The following is a 27,807-nucleotide window of genomic DNA, read 5'->3' on the forward strand; positions in this document are numbered from 1 at the left end:
CCTAGCGTGACTCCCTGTAGAGGAACCTACAGCAGAGAACATTGAAGCGTGGACCCTTCCTTGTCTTCAGCCCACGCTCAGTAAACCTGTTCCTGGAACATGCAGAATGTGTTGAAATGTTGCACAATCTGATCTAAATGAAGAAGAACTCAGATCTCTCTGGTGGTAGCCACATCCGATGAGAGAATGTATGGGAGGCACAGCCCCCATCCTCAAACACAAAGCTAGGGTTGCAGTGCGAAGGTTTTGAGGGAAGTGAAAGGGAGAAGGTGGGAGGGAGTGCACCCCTTGCATGCTCAGCAATGTCCCCTTCTAAAGATTTCGCAAACTGGAGTTGACTGGCTGCATGAACACCCTGTCGGGAAGAAGTGCACTGAAGAGTCAGTGCCAGCATTTTAATGTTGCACAGTAGGTCCCTGCATGTTATTCATAGCAGGCAGACTGCTGAGCCAGTAACTCGCTACAGTGGCTCATAGAAGTACAATCTGGCATCATATACATTGATGTGATGATGATAGTTTCAGGAGGATTGTGATGCCTTTCTTCATATTCACAGGAGCTTCATACGATACATATTTCCTAGGTAGATCTGCATAGATTGTGGGTTGAAATTAATCTCCAATGGTCGTAGGATGAGAGCTGCCAGTACCTAGGGATTACCACACATGTTAGCATCTTGTGGGAAAGGCAGCGACATCACTGTGATGCCTCAGGTTTGGACATCAGGGACAGCACTTGCCATCTCTGCCCTGCCCTTTGTTACCACTAGCATTGCTCTTACTAGCCATGCTCTCAGGGCCATGAAGCGACCCTCTGGAACAGAAAGTAAAAAGGGCTCTCAGACCCCGTTTAAGTTTCAGCACCTTGTCCTTCCTCTACCTTCCCCAGTTACAAATAGGAGGTTGTTGAGAGGCTAAACTTGGGACAAGAAGACAACCCTGTGATATCACTGGGGATCAAAGTGCCCACGTGGTCACTCATGCTCCCGCTGGCATTTTGGTAAATGGACGTCCTTGGCCTCAACTAGATAGCAGAGAGAAGCATGGGCTTCAACACGCAAGCTGACACAGTTGGCCAGTGGCCGAATTTGGAGAGGCACGCATGATCACTAAATCGGCCCTGCTTTTGGCTGTGTATATCAGTTATTTAGACGCATTACAAACGTAGGCTCACTGGAAGACAGAAGTGTGTGTGTCATTTTGTGAGCTAAGATTTTTAAAATGTAATCATATGCTTCTTAGGGTTAAAACAAATGCACCAGCAGCTACGAACTGGTCACCAACCAAATAAAACAAAGTTTGATTTGACTGTTTATTGGATGTTGCAAAAACGTACTAAAAAACAAAACATGATTATAATGCAGTTCCCTTCTAATAGGACCGCACAAATACATCCACACAGCATCAAGCCTCAAGTGAAGCCGTAGTACAAATGTGTAAGAAGAAGGATCGTCATTTTTCCAGATCCATTTTCATGATGGTCCAGCTGCCCCCCAGCTTCTGTGACCGTCAGGTGCCATCCATGCACAGGCTGAGCTCACTGCTTCATGTTGGACTTGCTGCAGTACTAGGCACCAAACAAGCAACGAGAAAACATTAGAGTCCAGAGACAAGAAGTGTTAAGGTTGCAACCACAAACCTGCCACACCCAGAAGAAATAAGCCGCAAGCCAAGCAGGATGAAGAGTAACCGACTTTAATTCGAGGAACGATTTTTAAAGCCAGTAGAATATCTTTAAGGTTAAAAAAATTGCTCAAATCAACTTAAACATAAGTGACCTTATATCTATTATCTATACCCCACATGCTCGGCGCAGAAAAGTAATATGGTCTTCTTTCTGCATATTTGTTCCAACGTCCCTGGCATCCAGGAACCAGGTGACAACGAATGCCAGTGACCCCATTGCTTCAAGCATCTCTTTCTTGTCCTAGGCCTTGACATGCGAGGAGTCTTCAGCTCCAGCAGAGCCCATTGTGCAGCACCTTTTATCGGTAGGCTGCATTAAAGGGCGTTACCCATGAGAGCCCCTTGTTGTGACTAAGTTAGCCCGAAGCCAAAGTCGCTGACTAATTAATCAATCAGGGGATTATCGAGTGCGCTACACACACGTGAGGGTCTCAAGGCGCTGAGGGGGAGGAGGGGTGCAGGTCGGATCATTGAAGAGCCAGGTCTTGAGCTCTTCTTGAAAAATGTAATACCTTTTTTTTTTTGTAAATTTTTATTGCAGGAAAGAAAAAACAACATCACATTGCATACAAATTTCAGAGGCAAAAATATCCAAACATAAATTTAACCGTTAAATAAATACAGAGGATAACAGTGTACATCCAAAAGTAAATCATTTTAGTTACTGCCGGTACATATAGATCAGATGAAAGTACCCCAAATGTTTTGCCTCGCTTTCAATGCCTTAGTACCCCTTAGCTTGGCCAACGAAAGTTCCATCGTATGTATTTCATTAATAAGATTCCACCACTCCATAATAATGGGTGGTTCCTTAGAGATCCAAGTCCGTGCAATAACCAACCTAACACAAGCAATAGCAATAGAAATCAAGTCTTTGTACTTGTTATTAGTATCTTGTATATCTAGCAATACTAAATGTGCCGAAAGTGTTGGAAATATAATTTGTCTTCTGTTTAAAGCCGCGGTTGATCCTTTCCAAAATGCTGTAAGTTCCGGACATTGATAGAAATGTAATACCATTCCTCTTTCTTCTCTTTCACTGTCCTCCTGACCCGATATGTATTTAAAATGGGCGGTTAGTAATTGCACAGATGTAAAGCATTTTCAGGGTTAGTAAAGCCATATTCATCCTTGCATTCTCCAGATGACGACAGCGACCTTTGCCTGACTGTTGCAATGGAAAGTGTGCTTATTGTTCATACTTGCGCCTCTTTAAACATGCAACCCCATTCATCTCCCCTAGAAACCCAAATATGAAACCCGCTGGCAGATCATCGAAGCCTCAGAGGGGAACAATTACACCTTCATCGACCCAACGCAGCTCCCCTACAACGAGAAGCTGGAATTCCCCCGAAGCAAATTGACTTTTGGTAAGAATCAAACTCTTCCCCTTAAACTACAATGCTGGAATTTGGGTTGTGTTGTGGTGATGGGTCTCAATATTTAGAGAGGTGAGTCGTGACACAAACATCTAACCAGGCTTTAGGAGATTACTGATGGGTAGGTTGTGCTGGTGCCTGATAGGTAACTGACTTTTCACCAGTCCTACCTCCCTGTCCGCCAGTTGGGAAATTACACATTTTCATATATGTGGGTCTGGCTCTATTCAGTTTCCTAATAACAGAGATACAGTACTTTCTGCTGATGAGCTGGGTACGCACATGCTTCTGATGGACAATATTATCATATTCTACACATTACAGGGAAAACCCTGGGGGCCGGGGCATTCGGAAAGGTGTTGGAAGCCACAGCCCATGGCCTTGTGAAAGAAGACATCTCTGTTAAGGTGGCTGTGAAGATGCTGAAACGTAAGTATTTGGACTGATTAGAGCATCTTAAACGACAAAAATGTTGATATTTAGTTTTTCCGACATAGGGAAGATGAACTTTGAATTGTGATAAAAATGAGTTGTGCTTGACTGGTAGACTACCAGCCGGAACCATGGGGGGTTAAAGAACTACTGTACCAACCAGCAGCAGAGGGGGGATTCAGAAGCAGTCTACCAATCTGAGTCATAGGAAGCTTTTCAAGTCAAGCTTCACCGATGGTGGGAAGATCCTTGTATCTACTGGCCAGCTTGAAATAAATGGGTAGCCTAACTGTACCACAATGTAGCAGGGGGATGTGGCATTGTTCTGACTTGTTCTAGATCCCTTATAAACAGTACAACGAGGCCCTGTAGTAAGAATTGCCAATTCCAAGAATTCCCATGTTGAGACAGTCTCGCCTATTTCCAGGTCTTTGTCTCATCCTATAGGACAGGTCTGAAACTGATTCCATAACGGAGTATTGAATTCGGATTCCCATTGTAAAGTGGTCCCAGCTGCAGAGCGGCGTCCTGAACGGTTTGGCTTGGTAGCAAGACACTATCCTAATGGACTCATTCACTCTTACACTCCAGTGGAATCAACCACTGCTACTGGTGTAGTTGGTTGCCTGAGCTGGTCTTTGAATATGTCAATGTTAGTCGACTCTGGGACATTTATAATAGAAGTCTTCCTTCCCTGTCTAACTCTGCTGATGCCTTCTTCTCTTCCTCCAGCGAGCGCGCACATTGAGGAGAAGGAGGCCCTCATGTCGGAACTGAAGATTATGAGCCACCTGGGTCAACATGACAACATCGTGAACCTGCTGGGTGCATGTACACACGGAGGTGAGGACACCATACCACATGCCATGACGCTGCCAGGACAGTGCTCTGTGTGGACACTGCTATGTGTCTCCTTGTATTCATAAGCAATTTACAACAAGAGTCTTTTGATCCCGCCCTTCGTTTGGGGTGCTTTTCCCTTTCTAAGGTCCAAGATTCCTCACTGATGTACGGGGGGCTGGTTCACAAAGAAATTCGCATATTTCAATCCATGTGTGTATTTCTACATTTGGAGCATTTATTTCATTTTCTTAGAATTTACAAAGAAATCTAAGCTTAATGACGAGACACTATTTTAAGAGTACTCATATGATTAGTGATGTATGCATTCACCATTGTTGCAGGTGTATATTTGCAAATGGGTTAAGGTTATTTATAAGTGCATTTGCAGTGGTTAAATGTATTCATACATAGGGGCAATATGTGTCCATATGGAGGAATGCCTTTATCTACACCCCCATCCCTTTCATATTTTGAAAACAGATATTTTTTGTGACTACGTACTTGTGACTGTATAGATGTTCACCTCCATTTGCACAGATTCCCACACTGTAACATTCACCATCCCCCAGTAAGCGGATACAATTACACCACAATGAAGTAATTGTACTTGTGAGTAATTTTGTTTATGAGTATATATTTAAATGTTGTAAATTACATAGTATACCTTTCAGTTCTAAATGTAAATATGTGTGCACCCAAGTGTCTTTCAGGCGTAGAAATGGCTGTTTCAATCATGCTTTATAATATGAGTCACCTCTGACACACATGTCAAAGGCACGTCAGTGTTGATATGTACAGCATCACACGTAATTGACACTTTAATTTCATGCATGTGGAAGATGAACAGAGTAAATATCGTTGCTATTTTATAACAGCCTTTTCTTACTCCATTTTCTCTACAGTGGCTGTATGCCCATTAAGTATTGGCATGGAATTTGTAGCAGGCAACCACCTCTAGCCAAAACTGAATAGTCACACTCTTTTCCTGCACTGGAAAAAAACTAACATTATGAATCGGTTTCAGGGTTGAAAAGGATGAGTTATGGTTAAAACTTATAGTTAAAAGGGTTAAAGTTAACAGTTACAGTTTAGATGGGGTTCACAAGTGGAAGTAATAATAATTATTAAGGAATTTGGCTAAAGTATTAGGATAATAGTCATAGGTGGAATTAGGATTATCAATTAGTGGTAAAGTAGAGGTAAGGTCTGATAGTTACAGGATAGGTTAGGACTGGAGTCAAATGTTAGTTTAAAATATTAGGATTATCAGTTATGGTTAATGGTTTGGATCAGATTTAAAGTATAGGGTTTGGGCCAAGGTGAGGTTTGCTATTCCTACTTGGAAGGAGGGTTTGATGGCGTAACAGGATAACTTTTACAGTCAAAGAGTGTGCAAAGGATTATTTGGGTAAAGCTGAGTGGGAGATGCTATGACTGATGCATCCTTATCATGCAATGGTTCAAGTTACGATTTTCTCTAAGGGGAAACGTTAGGGTCTGCTTGGTATGTAACTTGCTGTCGGTCTTTCATAGCGCTACACCGTGGGAAAATCCATCTCGTCCTGTATTAGACAAATGACCTATAGTGTGGATCTACATTTGTATGTATAAGATGCAGCTTTGTTTGAAATATAATTCGGCCAGCAGCATCAGCAGGCCTTTCTGGTATGCAGGAGGTAATATTTGAAACTTGTGCCCTCATGTGATGACGATAGAATCTGAGGACAATTGGTGAGTCAGGGTTTTACTGATAAGCATCTCAACAGAGTATAATGGGGCCTCAAAGGGAAACAGAGACATCATAGAAGGGTTCAGTGACATCTCATTGGGGTTTACATACATTGCTTTTAAAGTATGGTTCTCATACCACATTCTAAGTCTGACTATTCACTGCTGCCCTGTCACAAGAGTGGAAAACAAAAGTCGAAATGAGGACTCTACCACCTCACTTGGTTCTCCTGACACACGAGCAGAGAGGCGGACCAGTGCCTGGCTTTCTTAACCTCCTTCACCGGCTTATCTTGGGTCTCCTTAGACCTAAGGAAGGTAGCAGAACTCAAGGCACTCTGCCACCTGCTACTCTTCCTGTCAGCTGAGGATCTTTGCAAACCCATGCTGACAGAGCTTTTATAAGTGCTATGATATGGCTCTCAGCGAACCTGTAGGCACGGCGTTGGCTCACTTCTTCGTGAAGAACAGAGAGCACAGCTTTGGAATGCAGGAAAGGGCAGGCACAGAAGGCATGGGATGATGGTAAGACAACTTTTTTTTATTTGGGTCAGGGAGAGTAAATGCAGATGGCAAGTGCAGAATGGGAGGAGAAGACATTTGTCCATATGTTAAGGGTATACGTTTTAATCCTTGATATAGGTATGTTCTAAGAGAATATTTACAGTTTATCTGGAATAAGGATAGGTGTGTACAGTGTTGAAGCTTCAGACTGTTTCTGGAAAGAGATGGTAGAAACACTATGTAGGTGTCTTACACAGGCAATAGAAAAATAGTGAACAGAACTTGGGTTTAGGCTGAAAATGAGAAAAATACTGCATTCAGGTGATCAGGTACTTGTTGATGTAGATGTGTTTGAGGCGTATTCAAAAGCAGGGAAAGATGGGCATTTTTGATATCATTTGGGAGGGCACTGCAGATTTTAGGTGCCTCTCCTGAGAAGGGTCTGTGAAACGTAATCTTGTTTAAGTAAGGTGTGTTGAGTGTGAGTTCATTTTTATGTATGAAAAGTCTTGACCACCTGAGACTTTTAAATTCAGTATTAGGTATTTCGGGTGTATATGTGTCATTTTTTTAATATGTTATAAAGGTTGATTTGGAGCAACATCTGGTCTCTATAAAGAGTTACCAAAGAGTTTTAAGATTATGGGTAATTTCCACTATTTTCCTATCAGCCAGGAAACTGTCTTTTTCATGGAGAACTCCTTAAAGCAGGGCTAGATGGGTCTTTGGCAGGCTTAGTTGTAGTGCACATTTGTATTCTAGGTGTGGACTCAACGATTTCAATAGTGTTTTCATATCCTGCTTAGAAAATATATGCTTGAGATTTTTTATTTTGGTAAGTGGAATCTCGGACAACCTGTCCTCTATGTGGTCTTTGAAGTGCAGATGTTTGTCCAGAAAGAAACATAGGGATTTTGCTTTGATGTAGTTTGTTTGTAATGTCAGCATTTTTCAGGATTTTCTTCTCATGGATGTCCAATCAGTAGAAGAAATTAACGCAAGTGAAAAATGTTTTGTAATCTGTCCCTCTTTGTTTGCACTATCTTTAAACAATCAAATGTATACTTAAGAGTTATTCTTCTTCACTTAGAATTTTTGTATGTGTAACATTTTTAAATCTATTGTGAAATGAACACTCTCGATAGTAGAGAGTTGAGCGTCCTTTAACAAGCGGTTGTCAAAAAGTATTAGTTTATGTGACCAATTAATGCAAAACCTGCTAATTATCATTTGTATTTGTTAAATGTTTTGTGCATTTTAGGTAGACGATGTAGAACTGGAGTCACTTGTTGATTTAAGAGAAAATTGATAACAATTATCCAAGCTATATCTGCTTTTTTTAGCAATCGCTGAAGCATTTGTCCTCCATTTTAGGTGTATTTGGCCACAACATATAGCTCATTCCAACAATTCACTTTTAATTGGATTGTCATAATACAAGATATCCCTCCCTACTACCAATCCCTTGCTTAAATCACATACTTTCAGGGGGCGTGACCAACGTAGAGACTTAAGTGGATGCGTCTCTCCTGAGCTCCAAGATCTGGGCTCCTAATCTGTCCCCCAAAAAACAGTCACTACATTTCCCCTTATGCTGTTTTAAAGAGCCCTGAATATGATTGGAACACAACGAAAGTGAGCTGAGGCAGATGCAGAGAGATTGACCCCATTTCGACCACGGACAAGCAATGCGAGAGGCAGGTCTGGAGCGGGCCGACCCTAAGATGGTGACTACTGCCGCACACGGCCAAAAACACCAGTGCATCTTCTGCCTGACATCGTTACAGTGGCACATGTCAGCGGCCCAGTGAGCGTGAACCGAAACTGAGCTTGTCACCCTGAAGAACCTCGGACTAAGACGGACCGAGTGGGAGATCTTCAGAGCACCGGACAAGCTGAGGAGCCTGTGGGTGACTTATGGAGCTGTGGAAGTCCTTCCTGGAGGCTAGCAGAATATTCAGTGTGCAGTCCTCCTAATGGGTGCTGCATGACTGGAAGTGACCAACCCTGTTGGGGGGCCTTGGGCCCCCCTGCTGACATGTGTGACACTGTATCCTCACAGGTCAGTGACTCAAGCCACTCACTACAAGCAGGTGATTCCCCTGACGCTCTGTCACCTGCCACGAAGAAAGATATCCACACACATCTTACAGAGTTTCGGAAGGGCATCTTCTTGAAACAGAACTTTCATGAAGTCATATCGTTTTTGGAGTGCTATTACACAAAACTGAATCGAGACTGGCTCAAGTGGAAACTAACCTGGCTGATACCATTCAAGACAAGGATAATCACACATCTCGCCTGATTGTGTTGGAGTTCCAACAACAAATCCTGCAGGACAAACTCAATGACCTTGAAAATAGATCACAATGTAATAATATCTGGATTTGAGGCATATAACAAACTCTGGCGGCAGCAGAACTTGAGTCATATGTTCAGGGGTTATTTGGTCATGTCCTGCACCTACCTGACGATGGATCAGTACTTCTGATTTGTATCAATAGGGTTTTCTCACCAGTTCAGCAACAATTAAATCTACATCTGGCTGTTCTGACTTGTGTTCATTTCTGCAAAACACACAAGATGATGAACGGAATGTTGCACAATGGCAAAACATTCACCCCCAGTCACAAATCTGGGTTTAATCCATCATTATTCTGCTCACCAAGCCACCCCGGTCCAGACATGGCCATATGCAAATCAGTGTTGACCCTGTGCCTCATGGAAACAGTCCAGCCTGAAATGCCAAGCCATGTCTTCCCTGGACCTGAATCAAGCATCCTAGGACCAGTTTCTGTCTATCAGTCATCTTCAGCCAGGATAGCTTGACTCCAGTGGCGTGGTGAGCACGGGACCCACGTCTGGGCATACCCTTCCCACATAGGGTGAACAGCAAAACACACAAGATGATGGACGGAATGTTGCACAATGGCAACATTTTCACCCCCAGTCACAGATCTAGGTTTAACCCATCGTTATTTTGCTCATCAAGCCACCCCAGTTCAGACATGGCCATATGCAAATCAGTCTTGACCCTGTGCCTCATGGGAACAGTCCAGCCTGAACTGCCAAGCCATGTATTCCCTGGACCGGAATCAAGCATCCTAGGAACCGTTTCTGGCTATCAGCCATCTTCAGCCAGGATAGCTTGACTCCAATAGTGAGCATGGGACCCACGTCTGGGCATACCCTTCCCACACTATCACATCAGTAAACAAATTCTGATGGTGGCTTGGCTCGACAACAGAAGTCGCCGGTATTCTGAGGTGACACAAGTCTCTTGTTCCGAGATCTTTCCATCCTAATGCTTGCACGCAGAGAGTTGCATAAGATCATGATGCATTTGCCAAGAGAAAAACTCCATACCGCTTGGAGTTCCCTTTCAGATTGCTGTTTACAATTAAGGATAAGCGCTATGTGCTCCGAGATCTCCTGGAAGGGAAGAGGGTACTCAACCTCTCCTCAATGGTGTCATCTCAAAAAGAACCCCACCCCCACAACCGTGCAGATGCTGGTGAGGGCTGGCGCTTCCAGACTTTCAAGACAACCCATAAAAAGGCCAGGAGACAACTTCGCCTTCAAGACAAAGAGAGCTGCCCACTGTTCTCAGAGGAGGAAACAATTTAAATTGGCATTTTTCCGCCACTAATGCTTCCATAGCGAACTTGGAACCAGCCCCATTATTGACAGATTTCTTCCAATACTTGCATTTGGTGTTCCCTTGTTATACCTTCTGATGCAGTCCTCGTAGCCCAACTCTTTAACAAGAGCTCAAGGCCCTCAAATGCCTCTCTTCTTATGGTTCTCTCCCTTCACCCAGACCAGCCATGAGAATTGGTACACACAGTCCATACCTTCTGATTCTGTACATATCATGCCTCACCCCAGCAGTAGCCCACCTCAGGTTCTTTGCCGGAGCTAGCCCTCAATCAATCAATCAATCATATCATTTGTAAAGCGCACTACTCACCCGTGAGGGTCTCAATGCGCTAGGATGGGGAATGCTGCTACTGCTCGAAAAGCCAGGTCTTCAGGAGTTTTCTGAAGTTCAGCAGGTCTTGGGTCTGCCTTAGGTGGATAGGGAGGGTGTTCCAGGTCTTGGTGGCGATGTGGGAAAACAATCTGCCGCTGGAGGTTGCTCTTCGGAACCGGGGGACTGTGGCAAGGGCGAGGTCGTCGGAGAGGAGCTGGCGGGTGGGGGTGTAGAAGCTGAGTCGTCTGTTGAGGTACGTTGGTCCGGTGTTGTGCCTTGTGTGCGTGGGTGAGGAGCTTAAAGGTTATCCTCTTGTTGACCGGGAGCCAGAGCAGGTCTCTCAGGTGGGGTGTGATGTGGCTGCGGCTAGGGGTGTCAAGGATCAGGCGTGCAGAGGCGTTCTGGATGCATTGTAGTCGTCTCAGGAGTTTGGCCGAGGCTCCTGCATAGAGGGCGTTTCCATAGTACAACCTGCTGCTGACGAGGGCCTGGGTGATTGTTCTTCTTGTTTCAGTGGGAATCCACTTGTAGTTTCTGCAGAGCATGCAGAGGGTGTTGAAGCAGGAGGAGGAGATGGCGTTGACCTGTTTAGTCATGGAGAGGGTGGAGTCGAGGATGACCCCTAGGTTGCGTGTGTGGTCGGTGGGTGTTGGAGCGGTTCCCAGTGCGGTCGGCCACCAGGAGTCATCACAGGCTGAAGGGGTGGATCCGAGGATAAGGACCACCGTCTTGTCCGAGTTCAGCTTCAGTCGGCTGTTCCTCATCCATTCAGCGACGGCCTTCATTCCTTCATGAAGGTTGGTTTTGGCGGTGTGGGGGTCATTGGGGGTCATTGGTGAGGGAGAGGATCAGCTGGGTGTCATCGGCGTAGAAGATGATGCTGAGGTCGTGCCGACAGGCGACATGGCCGAGCAGTGCCATGTAGATATTAAACAGAGTTGGGCTGAGGGATGAGCCCTGGGGTACGCCGCAGATGATCTTGGTGGCTTCGGAGTGGAAGGGGGGAGGCGGACGCTCTGTGTTCTTCCGGAGAGGAAGGAGGTGGTCCAGTCCAGGGCCTTCTCTTCAATCCCGGCATTGTGGAGGCGTGTTCGTAGTGTGTGGTGGCAGACCGTGTCGAAGGCAGCTGACAGGTCCAGGCGGATGAGGGCCGCCGTTTCTCCGTTGTACAGCAGGGATTTGATGTCATCGGTGGCTGTGATGAGGGCAGTCTCAGTGCTGTGGTTGCTGCGGAACCCGGACTGGGAAGGTTCCAGGATGTTGTTCTCCTCGAGGTAGCGGGTCAGTTGTTCATTGACGGTCTTCTCGATTACCTTTGCCAGGAACAGGAGCAGGGAGATGGGCCGGAAGTTCTTGAGGTCCTTGGGGTCCGCCTTGTGTTTCTTGAGTAAGACGTTGATCTCGGCGTGCTTCCAGCTCTCCGGGAAGGTTGCTGTCTCGAAGGAGGTGTTGATGATTTTCCAAAGATGGGGTGCTATGGATGTGCTGGCTTTGTTGAAGATGTGTGGGCATGGGTCTGACGGAGATCCGGAGTGGATGGTGTTCATGATCCTGATGGAGTGGTCGTCGTTGATGTTGGTCCAGGAGAGCAGGCAGTTGGTGCGGATAGTGGGGGCGGAGGTCTCAGTGGTTGTCGGGGAGGTTGAGGTGTTGAAGCTGTCATGGATGTCTGCGATCTTGCGGTGGAAGAAGGTGGCCAGCGAGTCACACAGGTCTTGCGAGGGTGGGACGTTGTTGGTGTTGGAGCTGGGGTTGGAGAGTTCCTTCATGATGTTGAAGAGCTCTTTGCTGTTGTGTGCGTTGTTGTCTAGGCGGTTTTTGAAGGTGGCCCTTTTGGCGGATCTGATGAGGTGATGGTGCCTGCGGGCGGCATTCTTGTGCGCTGCGTGGCTGTCTGGTATTCGTTGACGGAGCCAGATCTTCTCCAGCTTTCGGCAGGTTTGCTTGGAGGCCCAGAGGTCTTCAGTGAAACGGCTGGCTTTCTTGTTGGTGTGACTGTTGGAGGGTTTCTTGATCGGGGCTAGGGTGTTGGTGCAGCCGTTGATCCACTGTCTGAGGTTGCTGGCTGCGGTGTCGGCATCAGTGGGGTCGGCGGGTGGGCTCTGGGCGAGGGTGGTGGTTAGTTGATCTTCGATGACTTTGCACCAGCAGCGGCGAAGCATCTGTTGGGTGCGGTGGTGCATGGGGGGTTTCTTGAAGGTGAAGTTGATGCAGTGATGTTCGGTCAAGTGGAGTTCGGTGGTGTGGTTGAAGGAAACGGGGTAGCTGCGGAGAAGATGGGGTCAAGTGTGTGACTGGCGGAGTGGGTGGGTGTTGTGATGAGTTGTCTGAGTCCGAGGTTGGCTAGGTTGTCGATCAGGGTAGTGGAATTGGTGTCGTTGTTGTTCTCGAGGTGGAGGTTCAGGTCCCCGAGGAGGATGTAGTCCATGGAGGAGAGGGCGTTTGTGCTGAAGAAGTCGGCGATGGAGTCGCTGAACTGTGGTTGGGGTCTGGGGGGGTCTGTAGATGAGGGTTCCCCTGAAGGTGGTGTTGGGGTTGGTGTGGATCTAGAAGTGCAGGTGTTTGGCGGTGCTGAGGATGTCGTCGGGGTTGGTCGAGACTCTGAGAGTGTTCCTGTGGACAATGGCAATTCCTCCTCCTGCTCCATTGGTGCGGTCCCTGCGGGTGATCTTGTAGCCTTCCAGCACAGCTATGGCTATGTTGGGTGCCGTGGCAGGGTTCAGCCAGGTCTCCGTCAGGAAGGCGACGTCTGGGGAGGTTGAGTCGAGTAGGTCCCAGAGTTCAATGGCGTGTTTGCGACGGAGCGGGTGTTGAGAAGGATGCATCTGAGGTGGTTGGGTTCTTTCCTGGTTGCCAGCATGGTGGGGCAGATGCTTGTGAAGCTGCAGTTCCGGGCGGTGAAAGCTCTGTGTGTGCGCTTTGGGGCGGCCAAGAAGCAGGTGTGTTATCGTCCGGGGTTGAGTGCGTGGAGGGTTCTGGCATTGTAGCGGTGTCAGGCGATGTGGCGTTCGCAGGGTCCAGGGGTCCTGGCGCTGGGCGCGGTCCAGGCATGGATGGGCACAGACGGGCTTGCCTTAGGCACGCCTTCGGCCTCCATATGAGGGGATGTGGGAGGGAGGAGCAGCTGGGAGGCGGGAGCGGTCCACCTAACGTCCCCTTTGGAGTCCTGGCGATTCACCTACATGTCCAGAAAGCAATATCATATTGCTTACAGAAATTACGCAGCTTAAAACAGTCATTTGTAATGTTCAGGGCCTTAACTCTCCTATGAAACATAAAGCCTTCTTCAGTGGTTGAAACATAGAATACAGACTTTGTCCTGCTCCAAGAGACCCACTTATTACATACAAACACAAGGAGTCTGCACTCCTATTGGTTTTCATTACAATTCCATGCATTGGATACCGCAAAACACAAGTGATACTTTTTCGAAGAGGCCTTTCTTGCCATATGAAAGACACACCATGATATCCTGAAGGCTGGTCGGTGGGGATTAAGGGTAAATTGGGTCCTACCCGCCTCCCAATATTTTTGCTCTATGGTCCAAACGAGAACATAGAGAAATTCTTTGCTGCCATTTTCCCTGCTGTGGCCCACTTTGTGGAAGGAGAGATGTTTGTGGGAGGTGACTACAACATTCCCTTGACCTCCCCGTTTGACCAATCTCATCCACTACATAATGACCCATGGCCACCACCTTCTTTGACCCAAGAGGTCATTGGCTTGAATCCTGCATTTGGTTTGGCATCTGCACCACCTAACTAACAGTAACTATACATTTTATTTGAATGTACATAAGACATATTCAGGACTAAATTATTTTCTGGTCATGAAAACATTATTACCCCAACTATTATACACTAGTATTGACTTACGTTCCCTGATAGATTATGCCCCAACCTGGCTTTTGATGACGCCCCATCTCCCCAGAAAGCTTCTTTTCCCCCATGACTGATTAGTGAGTTGGGTTTGAGGAATCTCGGACTGAAGGACTGCATAAAAGACACAAAAGAACATTGCCTCCCAGAAATTTGCACTGGTGAGGTATCGACATATGTGTTATGGGATGCTGCTAATGCAGTCATTAGGAGCAAACTGATCTCCCACATGGCTGCTTTCGAACCCCTCCACAAACAAAATAGGGGGGGGGCATTGAGGCCAGACTGGCACAAGTGGAAACCTGCCACAAGCAGAATGGTTCCAATACCACATTACGGGACCTTCTTAGGATCTTGGCAAGCTAAAACAGTTAGAGATGAAGAATGCAGCTAAAAAGCTTCTCTACATTAAACAAATATCTAGCTCGCACTCACTTTGATGGAGGTGGTTGAGAGACGTAAATTTCCGATGGTCCTTCTCTCACTTGATGCATTGAAGGCCTTCGACCCGAATGATTGTCCATACCTCACCAAACCACTGAATAGGACCTGATTGGGCCCTTATACAAACCTTTATTCAGGTGAATTTCAAAGGTCCTTCATCAAAGGATGGGGAGACTGAACATAAGTTAATGCTATTTGCTGACAACATACTTTTTTTCATAACTAACCCTGCATTCTCACTCCTGGCTCTACTAGTAGAACTAGACTGTCTTAGGCTTCAAAATAAATTACTTTAAATCCCAAGGTCTCGGAGTGGCAGAACCCCAACGGGAGATTAGAGACAAAATACAAGCAGCAGGGTTTTCTTGGGTGGTATCTTCCGTCAAAAATCCCGGTTTCCACCTTCCAGCACCAACTCGATCTCTGTACAATTGCAATTCTCCTCTCCTCCTGCAAACACTATTTAAAGACTTTTAGCATTGGAGTAAATTGTAAATTTCCGGGGTGGAACGTCTAAATAACTTGAAAGTGAACGTCATGCCTTCTTTACTGTATGTACTACCAACATTGCCACTGACTATCCCCAAACTAACTCTGCTACATATGCGCTGAAAATGCTAGACTTTGTTTGGTGTGGTAAATCGGCCAGAGTAGCATGCTCAACAATTTTCTGCCCGATAGACGAAGCGGGACTGGGATTTCCTGATGTGTTAACCTATAGTCAAGCAGCCCAGATAAGAACAGTTTTAGACTGGAATTAATCCAGACAGCAAACCATGAGTAGCTTTCCAACAAGCGTTCTCCAACATTCCCCTGAAATGCATCCTTGACCCCCACTCAATCGAACCCAAGATAAACAAGCCCTTATCCTGATTACAGCAATGTTACTTGACCACTGGAATTCCTTGGTATGCAAATAGATCTTTCACAAATATCCCTTTCTGCTAACACCTTTAATCATCCCCAACCCGGATTTCCCTTCTGGGATCTTCGATCCTCACTTAGCAACTTTGAATGCGGGTAACTCCCGTCGGCTTAAAGATTTCTTTGAAGGTGGTGATCTTTTATCTTGGGAAACCCTGATAGACTAGTGGGCCATAACTAGATCAGATAACTGTCCTCACACACAAGCGATCTATTGGGTAGGAGGAAGACAACACTGACGACGGATCAGTAGAGATGATATTAACCTTGAGTCCCTCTTAAGAACCAACGTGTGTAGGAAGGGTACCTCCTGGCAATATAAATACATTGCACAGCTTGGACCACACTCTAAACTCTCCGACATCGCAAAATGGGAGAAGAATCTGAGCACTGACAACGACTGAAGGGAATTATGGAGGAGAGTCGCAGGGTCTTCCATGTGCATACAACACAGAGCGAACGCCTGTAAACTGACAACTAAATGGTACATCACTCCCACATGGCTACATGCTATGTTCGGTAGTCCAGACACATGCTGGAAGGGCTGTGGGGAACGAGGCAAGCTACTTCATACCTGGTTGTCATGCCAGCACGTCAAAACCTTCTGGTGGGAGATCCTGTCCTGGATACAGATGATAACGGTGGTCACTCTCTTGCAACGCCTCCTGACGGTCCTCCTCGGCCACCCAGGAGCCTTGGAACTTACGCCCTGACTTCCCCAACTGGAAAACTGGTATCTCCTTTCCTACTGGCTACTCTCCTTAGCATAGTTCAATTATGGAAGTTGCCTACAACACCTGCCATTTACGTATTGGGGCGGTTTGGCCCATCCATGCTACGCAGGTCCTGTTGGCATTGATCCATGACAGCATGTACAAGTTCAAAAAGAACTGGTGCCCCTTCATCATCCATGTGAAGAGAGAACGGGGAGTGGGCAGATTTCTTCCAGTGGTGACGCCGATATGCACAGCTCTGGGATTTACTCCCTTTCCCACTCCAAAGATAGCAACACTTGAACACCCCAGAGGGCCCTGAGGTACAGGTTGCTCGAGGATGACTGTTTTGTACTGTAACTTCACAACCAGTTGTCACTGTAAACTCTGAGCCAATCTAATTCTATCACCTTTCTCTATTTCCTTAACAAACCCATGCCTCGCATTGTGGTGTGCTCCCAACCTGGTAGCTCATTATATTTTTATATTATATTTTTCCTTTTTTTTATTTTAAAGTCCATTGTAAGCTCCCTCTTCCTTAAAACTTGTTGTACTGAAGTGTTTCAAGATTTTATGTATATGGAAAAATACAAATAAAGTGGTAAACAAAATAACGCCATACTTGCCTGGTGATGCTAATCATGCCCACTGCCTTCCCTCTCAGGCCCTATCTTGGTGATAACAGAATATTGCGAACATGGAGACCTGCTGAACTTCCTTCGGAAAAAGGTGGATTCTTTCATCATCAAAGACCCCATCACAGAAACTCTCCTAGATGGGAGTGTCACTTACAAGAATATCTGTGTGGACAAGAAGTACACCCGAAGGTAACCATCTGGTAACCCGTAACCTTGCTAACCAAATACTTTAAAGAATATCCCCCCACCTTCTTCTGAGTGTCTCACTGCTTTCTAGTTTCACCACTCCTACACGTTTCTCCTCATTATGTATGTTTGTATTTACATTTGTGTATATGACTCTAGTTGGTAGAGGAGGAGTCAGTAGTATAGGGTTTAAGTACTCTGGGTCTGCACCAGAGTTCCTTTAACAGGAGACAAAAAGAGGAGATTGTCGGAGGAGACAAAAGACACCCACAGGGATGCAGGTTTGTCTTTCAGATGCGGCAGGGCTGGATGGAGGGCCTGCTATCGGCAAGTGGGTCTTAACAGACAGGACACTGGTGTTTGAAGTGAGGGGCCTTTTGTGTTTACAGTTTACTGTCTAATGCAGGCTTCTGAAGGCTCACTCACTGTGCTTGATTCGCCCACATTGCAAACCACTTTTACAGCTCTGCATTGACTAGAGGGAGGTCCTTCGCACAAGAATTAGGAGTCACTCAAGTAGAGGTTGGTATCTTCTTTACCTGATAGCTCTGAAGTACAGAGTCCGGTACAGAGGTCTTGCCTGGGCTCAATAGTCCTTCCAAAGGTAGCTCCGCCCTGGCATCCCCTTAGCACACACGTGAACATTCTAAGACATGATCATTCACCTTCGGTATTCCAAACACCTGCTGATAAATAGACACACACGTTACAACAAGCTGGTCTACATCAGTGGGACCTCACAAGGGGCTGTCTCCAAATGCTTGTGATATTCACCAGTTCATCCCTAGTGACAATTTTCATAAATAGTTAAAACGCAAGGAAATGCTAGGCTTGATTATGCTAACTCTTTAATTGGCTGCACCGTCAGTTTAGTAAGTCGCTGTTTGTCTGGTCCAAATCTTAAACAAATGGGGCCACATGTTAGCAGTCATAATGCAACTGCACCATCTGTCACTCAATACTCTTCCTCAATAACTCTTCACTCCTTAACTGGAATTCAGATATTCCAATAGTAAAGCACCAAACATCAGGTGGGCTGTCCTTTGACTGGAGAACCTAACTCGGGGACACTCCGTCAGAGAATCGGGGCAGCAGTGCAAATTATCCTAATTAGAGGAAGTCCTCAAAGGCTTCTTTTTTCGGACTCTTCTTCACACATTTTCAGCGGGCAATAAGGTGACCAATGCCAAGATACAGTTCAGTCCACTATATGAATGTTTACTGCCACGCACTCAAAGCACGGTAAAGGAGCCTCACACCTAAAAAGGAATCAGTGTTTTGGTTTAATACCAACTTTTATAATAGGCTCTCGGATGTTCCAATTACTGGCAATTGGGCCTCACCAGCTTGGCTTATCTAGCATGGTATCAACACTGTTGTAGTACCAGGCTGCAGGGAAGCTGGGCTACAAAGGTGAGATTGACAGGCCATTTTATGGACTTTGCCTGAGTACTTCAGAAGACCTATCCTATTAGAGAAACTCCCGAATTCCATTAATACCAGAATGCTTCACTTTCCACGTCTCTCTTGCCAACCAACGACCGTATTTAGGAGCACCCTGTACATGACACTAACAGTACAGCCATTTCTTGCAGTTGATAATATTATATTCTTTGTTTCTTGTGACAGTGACAGCGGCTTTTCCAGCCAGTGTCGTGAAAGTTACCTTGAAATGCGACCCGCCCGTTTAGATTCTAATTCCAAGCGAGGTAAGTTAAGGGAAACTCTGGGACAGGGACATGGTTTGAGGAGGCGTGGGAAAGGGTTACCAAATCAGTGGGTCTGTGATTCATATTTCAGATGGATGGATGCCTACATTGGTACTTAAATAGTATGAATGTAGCTTTGGAGCAATGAAGCAAATAGCAATAACAGCATTGCATTGTGGGACTTACAATTACACTGTGTGGTAGAAATTTTCGTACGGGAGGTAAAGCAGCTAATTCAACAGGAGTTCCCTGTCACCAATCTCACTGGGGTGACTAGCCCAGGCAGGGGTGAGCTGAGTTGGGGAGTAGGTATGAAAAAGGGTGTTGGAAAATACCTTCAGTGGAGAACATACATGGATCATGGATCCCTAACGTGGTGGCTGATGTGTGTAATGTGACTAAACCTCATCTTTGGAGCTCATTACGTTTTTATTTGGCAGGGAAATAGAATATAAATCAGGAATGATCAGCAGGGGAGTGAGATGTGAGCAATACTGGAAGCACAAAATACTATTAGCCATACGACTGTGAACTGTGGGACGTAAGAATCAATTAATACAAGCAAACACATCTTTATGACTCAAGCAAAGAAAGGGAAGAGAAGCCACAGTCATGACACTGGTCTATGAGCTCATCCCCACCCCGCAATGCATTTCTATCCAGAGGTCTGGTCCTGCTGATGTGCATGTGGGGCCCTGAATCCAGATGATATCCAGAGAGACTGATCAAAGGTTATACGGTGTGATGTCCATAATATGGGAAACAGTCAGAAAGGAACACCTGCGAGGTTGCTGATGGTGAAGTAGCCCAGCTCAGTGAGAGGCGGCAGGTGCTAGCGATGAAAGAATAGTCGTGTTAGGAGCCACACGCTAAGAGCTGCTTGCGAACATTGTAGTATCCAAACAAAGAGTCTAAAAAGGCAGTGAACATCCATAAAATGAATTAGGTGAAAATAGAAATCTAACCATCTTCGAGGTCCTTGGCTGATTCCCAATACTATTATATTGCCCCCTCATCCTCCATCACATCCCCAAGGTGAGGAGGACACCGTTCTTCCTGGGCTCTCCTTCCTGCTGATTAGAAGAAAGTGATAAAACACATCATCTTTTCTGTACAGCATCTGATGTTGGTGGATAAGCTAGAAGAACTTGTTCCTCCCAGACTTCCCTATGGCATCTAGATCTAATGGAGGAGGCAGCCTACAGGAGAGCAAACCAGCATTGTGCTTTCTCTCGCCCTGCACACACACTCCTCAGCTCAATCTCCTTTGTAACGTATCACCCACTTAGGAATCGTTTTCACCCACTCAACACGCTAAATGATTTCGACTGGGTTTAACCTATGCTGGAGATCTTTCTCACTCCCCACCATAAAGTGATAATCTTTAATTTTAGTGGGCATCATGCACAACAAGCATCTGACATGATCCTTACTTGGATATTTCATAGGTTGAGAGATATCGAACAGGAATGGAGAGAACCCTTGGCTGCAGGGTATGTACATAACCCTCCAACTAATGGTTTTGGTGTACACATCACGGACTTCCCTTCTCCAGGTGGAGTGTTCTGTTGATTGTGTTGATGATGATGGTGGGGAATGGTGATCATCATCTGACGTGAGGAGTGAATCTGGGTCAGCAGCCCTGTCTGTCCATGAGTTTATTGTGGGTTACCTCCACTGGATATGTGTTGTTCCCGCACCTTCCCCTGAGGAAATTGTGGTACGTGTCTAGGGAGATAGCCATGTGGGTAACAGCGCAGTGTTTTCTGCTGATGGCAACCAGAGCAGTACCAGAAAAATGGCTACATCTGCTGTCCATCACCATTCACTGTCCTCTGGGTTGCCTGTGCTGAGCGAGGAAGCAGGCAGCATCAGTAAATCTGTTCCCTGACCCAGGACCTGGTGGCAAGTTGAATAATTAATACGGGGTGTCCTGCGGCCAGTGCCCATGGTGGGAGCACTGACGGGTTGTCTGTGATGTGGTTGCCTGTTAAGATTATAACACTTAACTAAAAACGCCACAAACCAACTCAGTAATACTGCAACGAAAGTAGCTGGGTTACTGGTCATTACTGTAATACTAATTGAAAAATGAGATCACATCAATGACAACTTTGAGAATTCGGAGACTTAAATGATGGGCTTCAAAAGATTGTTGGGGGAGGGAAGGTAATGTATCCTAGATATGTAGGGATGCATGTAGCCCCAAGTACAAGGGTGAGCCATTCTACGATTTAGCATGAGGATGAATGGATTCCTGTTTATCTTAACGGAGTGATTCTTCTTCTAATGAGGACTGGGGACCGTCACGCGATCAATTCACTGCTACATGTGAAATATCAGGCTTGATGCGGTTACTGAAGTCTAATGATATCATTTGAAATAACTGGGGATTACCTGCTGCATTCCATTTTTCAGACAGTGCTTTGGTGGCAGTAGAAGAGGAGGAGGAAGACACCAAGCCGCTTGTGCTCTTCGACCTGTTGCACTTTTCCAGCCAGGTGGCCCAGGGGATGGCCTTCTTGGCCTCCAAGAATGTGAGTGTTCGTAATACAGAAATGTAAGCGAAGATGCAACATTAGGGGTATTGGTAGCAGCAGTAATAGAAGCATCAGGATGAGTTTTATGAGTATTAGGGATAGCATTGGTAATGTACGTAGATGGAGCACTAATAGTAGAAAATATGGCAGAGTTGGCAGGGAAAGGAGTAGGCGTGCCAACAGCAGCAGCAGTAGAAGCAGCCGTTCTTCTATGTTACTAGAGGTTTAATAGCGCTGTATAATGTTGTATAGCTTTTAAAAACGCAAAACCTGTTCACAAATTCGCAGAAATAAAACTTAACTTAAATAAGCCATAATCCAGTTCAAAGCACTACAAAACCTAATAATTACGGTACAAAATGGCCCCAAATGCCACCAAATGGTTGTTCGTTAGTTTACTCAAAAGATAGGCGACCTCCAATCTGTAGTGGAAGGAAGCCCAGACATTAGGGTTGTACACACAGCAGTGTCGGGCAAACACACAGCTTGGTGTAAGTGAAGTTGCAAAAAAAATTCTGAGGTTTTTGGTAATTTTACAAAATGGCCGTGCCACATCGTCATGAAAATCATGTCTTCTGCAACAGCTTACGTTGCATGTATCCTTATATAACACTGTTTGTACCCAATTCAAAAACATCATGCACTCTGATTGAGGCCCACAGTATTTAGCACAATTCCACTGTGTATAGAAAAGCTGTGCAAAAGATAAACTTTTATGGAAAAGTATCTGCATTCATCTTTTAGTTTGGTTGAGTTTAACTAGCGTGAAAATAATCTCTTTGTTTGGTCTAAATTGATTCACTCTGTGCAGAAACACGTTGCACTAGTTAACTGGAAACTTTCAACATGAAAATGGGGAACTTCGCAGATGTAGGAAAAATCTACGCATGCACCAAAATACCACGCATGAGTTAAGGTTTCGATTCCCTTATTGCAAAACATACACATTGAGTTCTCTTATGCAATGTCAGGCCACTGTGCCCAAATGTTAACCCACCCATAGCACGATATCCCATAATCAGACTTACTTCTCATCATTGAGACAGAGATTTTGTTTGCAGTTGAATACAGGCGTGCTCCTTCTCTTCTTACCAAAAATCTTTGCAACAAGCGACAAAGGCGCAAATTCAAATTTCTCAAACAGTTGACCCAACTCACACACCTGACTACTTGAAATACAGGTCACAGTTTTCAAATCACTTTTCCAGGGTGACTCTTCAATTGCTTCAAGATTTCCGTAATTTTGTCCTAGGTTTTAAGCCATCCAAAATCCAATTAGGATCACGAAAGGTCAGTGATAGGAGCTGTTTAGCAGCATATAACTTGAATTGGAACAGCACCATCACACATAGAATCAAATACATCCAGGGCTTTCATTGTCATCATAGACCCGAATTTTTCTTCCTCCTTCCAAGAGGAACATCAAATGTACCTATACCTAGTCAAAATGCCAAGATTAACATAAGAGTCTCTATTGCCAGGCAAGTGCCAAACCCATTTAAAGAAACCCCATTAGCAGCTAAGAAGGCCTTTAGAAGTCGCACCTCAGTATAGTCACTCAATGCCATATATTTGTCTTAAAGAAGAGTAGAGATGTGTTCTTGGCCTTATTTGCAGGACATGAAGGAGAATAGGGAAATAGATTTGCTTTTCCAAATATGTCATCCGAATCAGAATTTAATAAGATGAAAAACGATCTATACACACCCTGCTTAACTGTCACCTGATATTCTGCAGTCCTAGGCATACCCACTCTGGAAGGTCCACCTATTTCAAGGGATCTCTGTTAAATACAGTAATCAGAGCAGAGGAGCCCTATATATGTTGTTTGGACCAGAAGGTTGTGTTTGTACCTATCATCCTTGAGAGGGGTGCTAGGTTCCAGTTCTTGGTGGGTATCCAACTGAGCTGTCTGAAGTCCATAATTTCCTTGTGGGGACACAAGTATCTGTTTATTGGTCAAGGGGATTGCTGGCACTTTCTACTTATAATAGAGACGATTGGATGTATCTGGCTATGTGAGTTCCAAAGGACAAGGGTCATTGGCAAACAAAGTAATAGCCACACAGGAAAATCCACACCAGACAAGATGCAAAGTCCAAACAATGAAGGTGTATTTAAAATTAAGAATCATTAGAGGAGCCAAAAAGATAAGTTAGTCTATTCAAATCAGCAGGAGGATAATATATATATATATATATATATATATATATATATATATATATATATATATATATACACACACACACACACACACACACACACACACACACACACACATATATATATATATATATATATACACACACACACACACACACACACACACACACACACACATATATATATATATATACATATATATATATATATATATATATATATATATATATATAAATATATATATATATATATTTATATGCAAAAAAAGAAGCAGAGAACTCTGGGTAGTTTCCAAGTGTCTGTATGTATGTATATATATATGTGTATATATATATATATATATATATATATATATATATATATATATATATATATATATATATATATATATATATATATATATATATATATATGGAGCACATATATTGAGACCTAGCAAAGGCACATCGGGCTAACAGTCCCTACAATTTTGCCAAGTTTCGTGCAAATCCATTCAGCCGTTCGAGCTAAAAGTGAGGCCAAACGCCCTATGGAAAAATGAATGGGAAAAACGTGTTTTGGGACCCCCCTTTTTCTCGCCACCCCCCTTGACGAAACCCCCCCAAATTTTCAGGGGCTGCTCAGAAACAAAATGTGCCATTTTCCTGAAAATTTCAGCCGATTCCGTCCACAAACGCCAAAGTTATTAGACATAGAATTTTCAAAAGTGCCATAGAGAAAAAATCCTAACTATATATACCTACTGGCGACCGCCAGTAGGTAATATATATATATATATATACTACTACATGCCGTGGCGTCCTATGACCGAAATGCATCCGGAAATGCTCACGCTACAAACTGCAAATAAATGCTTTTAATCACGGAAAGTGTGCGACTCAACTTTTTCTCCAGCAGAGAAACCTGCTTTTATATATATATATATATATCTCCACTGGGTTTTCCCACACCTCTTAGATGCACTCCAGCCGGTAGCGCTCCAAAGGACAAGAAACGCACACCAAGGTAACGTGGTTCAGCAGGTCTTTATTTGCTCTCAGCTGATGTCAGGTCAGACGTGTTTCGAATAACAAGTATTCTTTATCATTTGACTGGACACAGTCCGCTTTCTGTTTTTATACCCCGTTTTTTTCTTCTATTGGTGATGCTTTCTCCTCCCACATGTGATTATTAGACATGAAAGAAATACTATACATGCATAAATGCTAAGTTTCTTTGACATTTCTGAGTAACTTTTTGTTGTCAGATGTAAAGATGTTGTTGACATTTGTTTGTGATATGCACATTGGTTGTTGTTGCATGCATCTGTAGACATGACAATATAATATGTGGCTTAAATGCTTTTCACAGGCGCCCAGCCTTGGTCTCTACTAATGAAATGTCCCAATTTGTGTTTTGCAGATTGTGTGTATTTATATACGTATATCTAATATCATAGATATAAATAAATAAATATGAAAAACAGATATACGCATGCATTGGTATATACATACAAAATAAATATATCCATATATATACATATCAATAAATATATATAAAAACTATTAAATATTTTGCAGATAAATAAAATGCTTAAAGTGAATAAATATTAGTGCAATTGAAATCACAATCTATCAAAAAATGAATATCAAACTGATTAATAGCCTGATATAGTTAGAATCAGAATGGGCAACTGTCTTAATTGTATGTGCAAATTGTCCCAATTTTGCAAAAATTGTCGTATGTGCAAATATAGCATTTGGGCAGCTGTTTTTTGTATTTCTTAACATTGTCTTAAAGTGCATACGGAAAAAGTGTTGTCTGTGCAAGTTTAAAGTGCATAATAGAAATAGAATGGCTGTGTTTAAAAGATACATACAAAAATTATATATTGTATGTATTGGGAAAGACTAAAAACATTTTGTTTTCCATTGAAAGGGAAACTCATGCATGATCACTGTTTATTTGGAGTAGCAAAGTGGATGGTAGGTATATATATGAAGAGAGAGAGAGAAAGAGTCAAATCACAATCTGTCATAGTGACTACTCGGTAAGAACAAGGGAAAAGCCCTGAAATGTCAAAGAGCAGTCCCTCATAAGGACATGCTCGGTATGAGTTTCAGAAGAGTCTGGTATAAATCCCAAAACAACACTTTTTAGAGGGGAAGAGGAGTGGTGAAACATTCCCTTTGCATGTTGTGTAATGGCAGCATGGGATGCACTAATAAGGATACGCTGATAAAAAACAATCAACATTTCAAACATTGTGTTACGTAAAACAGACTTACTCAAGTAACCCTCCCAAAATTAATGTCTATAGGGACTTCTAACCTACATACAAGTCGAAATGAAATTGCACTACTGAAAAATGACTGTTTAAAAAATTATTGGAGCGCAGTCCAGCTAGCAGTTTTGTGTCAACCTTGAGCATTGAAACATTGTGTGTTACTCCTGCAGGCAGGCCTCCTCTGAAGCACATTAATTGTTACGGTAGGAAATAAACAGTACCCTAGAGAGAACATCATTTAATCTATTTTAGGAAGGAAATAGAAAACAAAGAATGAATGAAAAAAGCACATGGTGCAAGTTTTAAAAGCCACGTTTCTTCAGCTGTCAGTGCAACCAGCCCAGCAGCCCTGTAAATTAGTTTTCAGCCTACTTCAGTTAACTCAAACACATGAAAACAAACATTTATTTTACTAACAAATCTGCATTCGCAGGATCCTGCATCATTAATTTAGGGAGAGCATAGTCTTTACTTCCTTCTTGAATTCCAAGTGATCTTGGAAAATACGTGTGTTTACTGGAAAAGCAAAGACGAGAAACATATGGAAGGTTCTGTTTTGTGAGTATGTTTGGAGCTCTAATCCGATTAAGAATGGGCACTGACAATGCATGACCACTTTGCCAATGCAGAATATGTTGGAGACAGAGTGCCTGGCCGTAGGGAGCTAGTAAAGGGCTTATCTCGCTAGAATGATGCGTTTCCTTGGGTGGGGATGTAGGCATTGTCTTGCTCCCACATTTTTTAGAGTAGGAAGAGTTGGGGCCTATAGTAGAGGTTAGAAAGTAACAGTATCCAGGCAATAATAGTCAGAATAACTGGCAAAAAGGAAACTTTAGTGCAATAATATATAAACACATGTAAAAGAGGAATAAAGATAAAATAGACATTAATTATAATCACATATAAAATTAAATTTCAATGATACAAATTGATAAAAATATCTAGTCATGAACATCAGATAAAATTTACATAAAAGAGGGAAAAACTACAGAATTCAAGTATTAGACTGTGGTGGTTCCCACTGCTGATAGTTTGAGTTGGTGTCCGTCCGTCTAGTAGAGACCATTTATGTAGTCTAGTTGAGACATTAGAAGAGTCATAATGCCCTGCAACTCCTGAAAGAAGCCTTGCTGAGGAAAGACGCATTGAAACGACCTGATTCTTGATTCACTTGAGGGACAGGGGAAAGGTTGGAGTCCATGATCCCTCCCAGACATACACTAGGGTTGGTGGTGTTAGGAGCAGATGTGCACAGGGGTAGAGAGATGATGCTGGGCCTGCAGGATAGGTAGGAAGAGATACAGGCCAAGATTTCTCCTCAGATGCCTGTTTCCTTTAGTATCAATCAATCAATCAATCAGGGATTTGTAAACCCGCTACTCACTCGTGAGGGTCTGAAGGCGCTGGGGGGAGGGGGGTAGCATTGATACTCTGTAGTATCAATGGCAGTGTCTTTGCTGAACTGCTTTAAAAGCTTCAAATAGAATCAGCAGTAATAGTTCAGCCACCCCATTTATGTCCACGGTAGTTTGCAGGTTGTCCAGATCAATATCAGGGCAGATTCAGGGCATCTTCCTTAGCAGAAGCCCATTTGATGGTCTCAAAGTAGGTTGTTTCAGCTCTTCCCTTCTCCAAGTACCAGTGCATGTCAGTTAGTAGCCCATTAGGCCTGTTGGATCAAGGTTCTTTTTCTTTATGATTGGTCTAATGTTGGAATTCTTTCGGGTGGAGGTAAAGTGTTAGAGTAATCAGTTGTTGAGAATGCACTTGCTCTGCAGGAACATTAATTTAGAATCAGGTAG

At 44.0% G+C, this 27,807-nt stretch overlaps 1 protein-coding gene across 1 annotated transcript in view; it reads left to right on the plus strand.

The window, feature by feature from the left end:
- CSF1R (colony stimulating factor 1 receptor) overlaps positions 1–27,807 on the plus strand; it is a 247,587-nt gene that overhangs the window by 188,018 nt on the left and 31,762 nt on the right. Inside the window, exons 11-16 of the mRNA XM_086931314.1 lie at positions 2,929–3,055; positions 3,389–3,493; positions 4,229–4,339; positions 17,168–17,330; positions 18,957–19,036; positions 21,455–21,573. Coding sequence (XP_086787440.1) covers positions 2,929–3,055; positions 3,389–3,493; positions 4,229–4,339; positions 17,168–17,330; positions 18,957–19,036; positions 21,455–21,573 — 705 coding nt within the window. The remainder of the gene's footprint in view (positions 1–2,928; positions 3,056–3,388; positions 3,494–4,228; positions 4,340–17,167; positions 17,331–18,956; positions 19,037–21,454; positions 21,574–27,807) is intronic.

The sequence above is a fragment of the Lissotriton vulgaris genome, chromosome 7 (assembly GCF_964263255.1).
Source record: "Lissotriton vulgaris chromosome 7, aLisVul1.2, whole genome shotgun sequence".
In the NCBI taxonomy this organism is placed as follows: Eukaryota; Metazoa; Chordata; class Amphibia; order Caudata; family Salamandridae; genus Lissotriton; species Lissotriton vulgaris.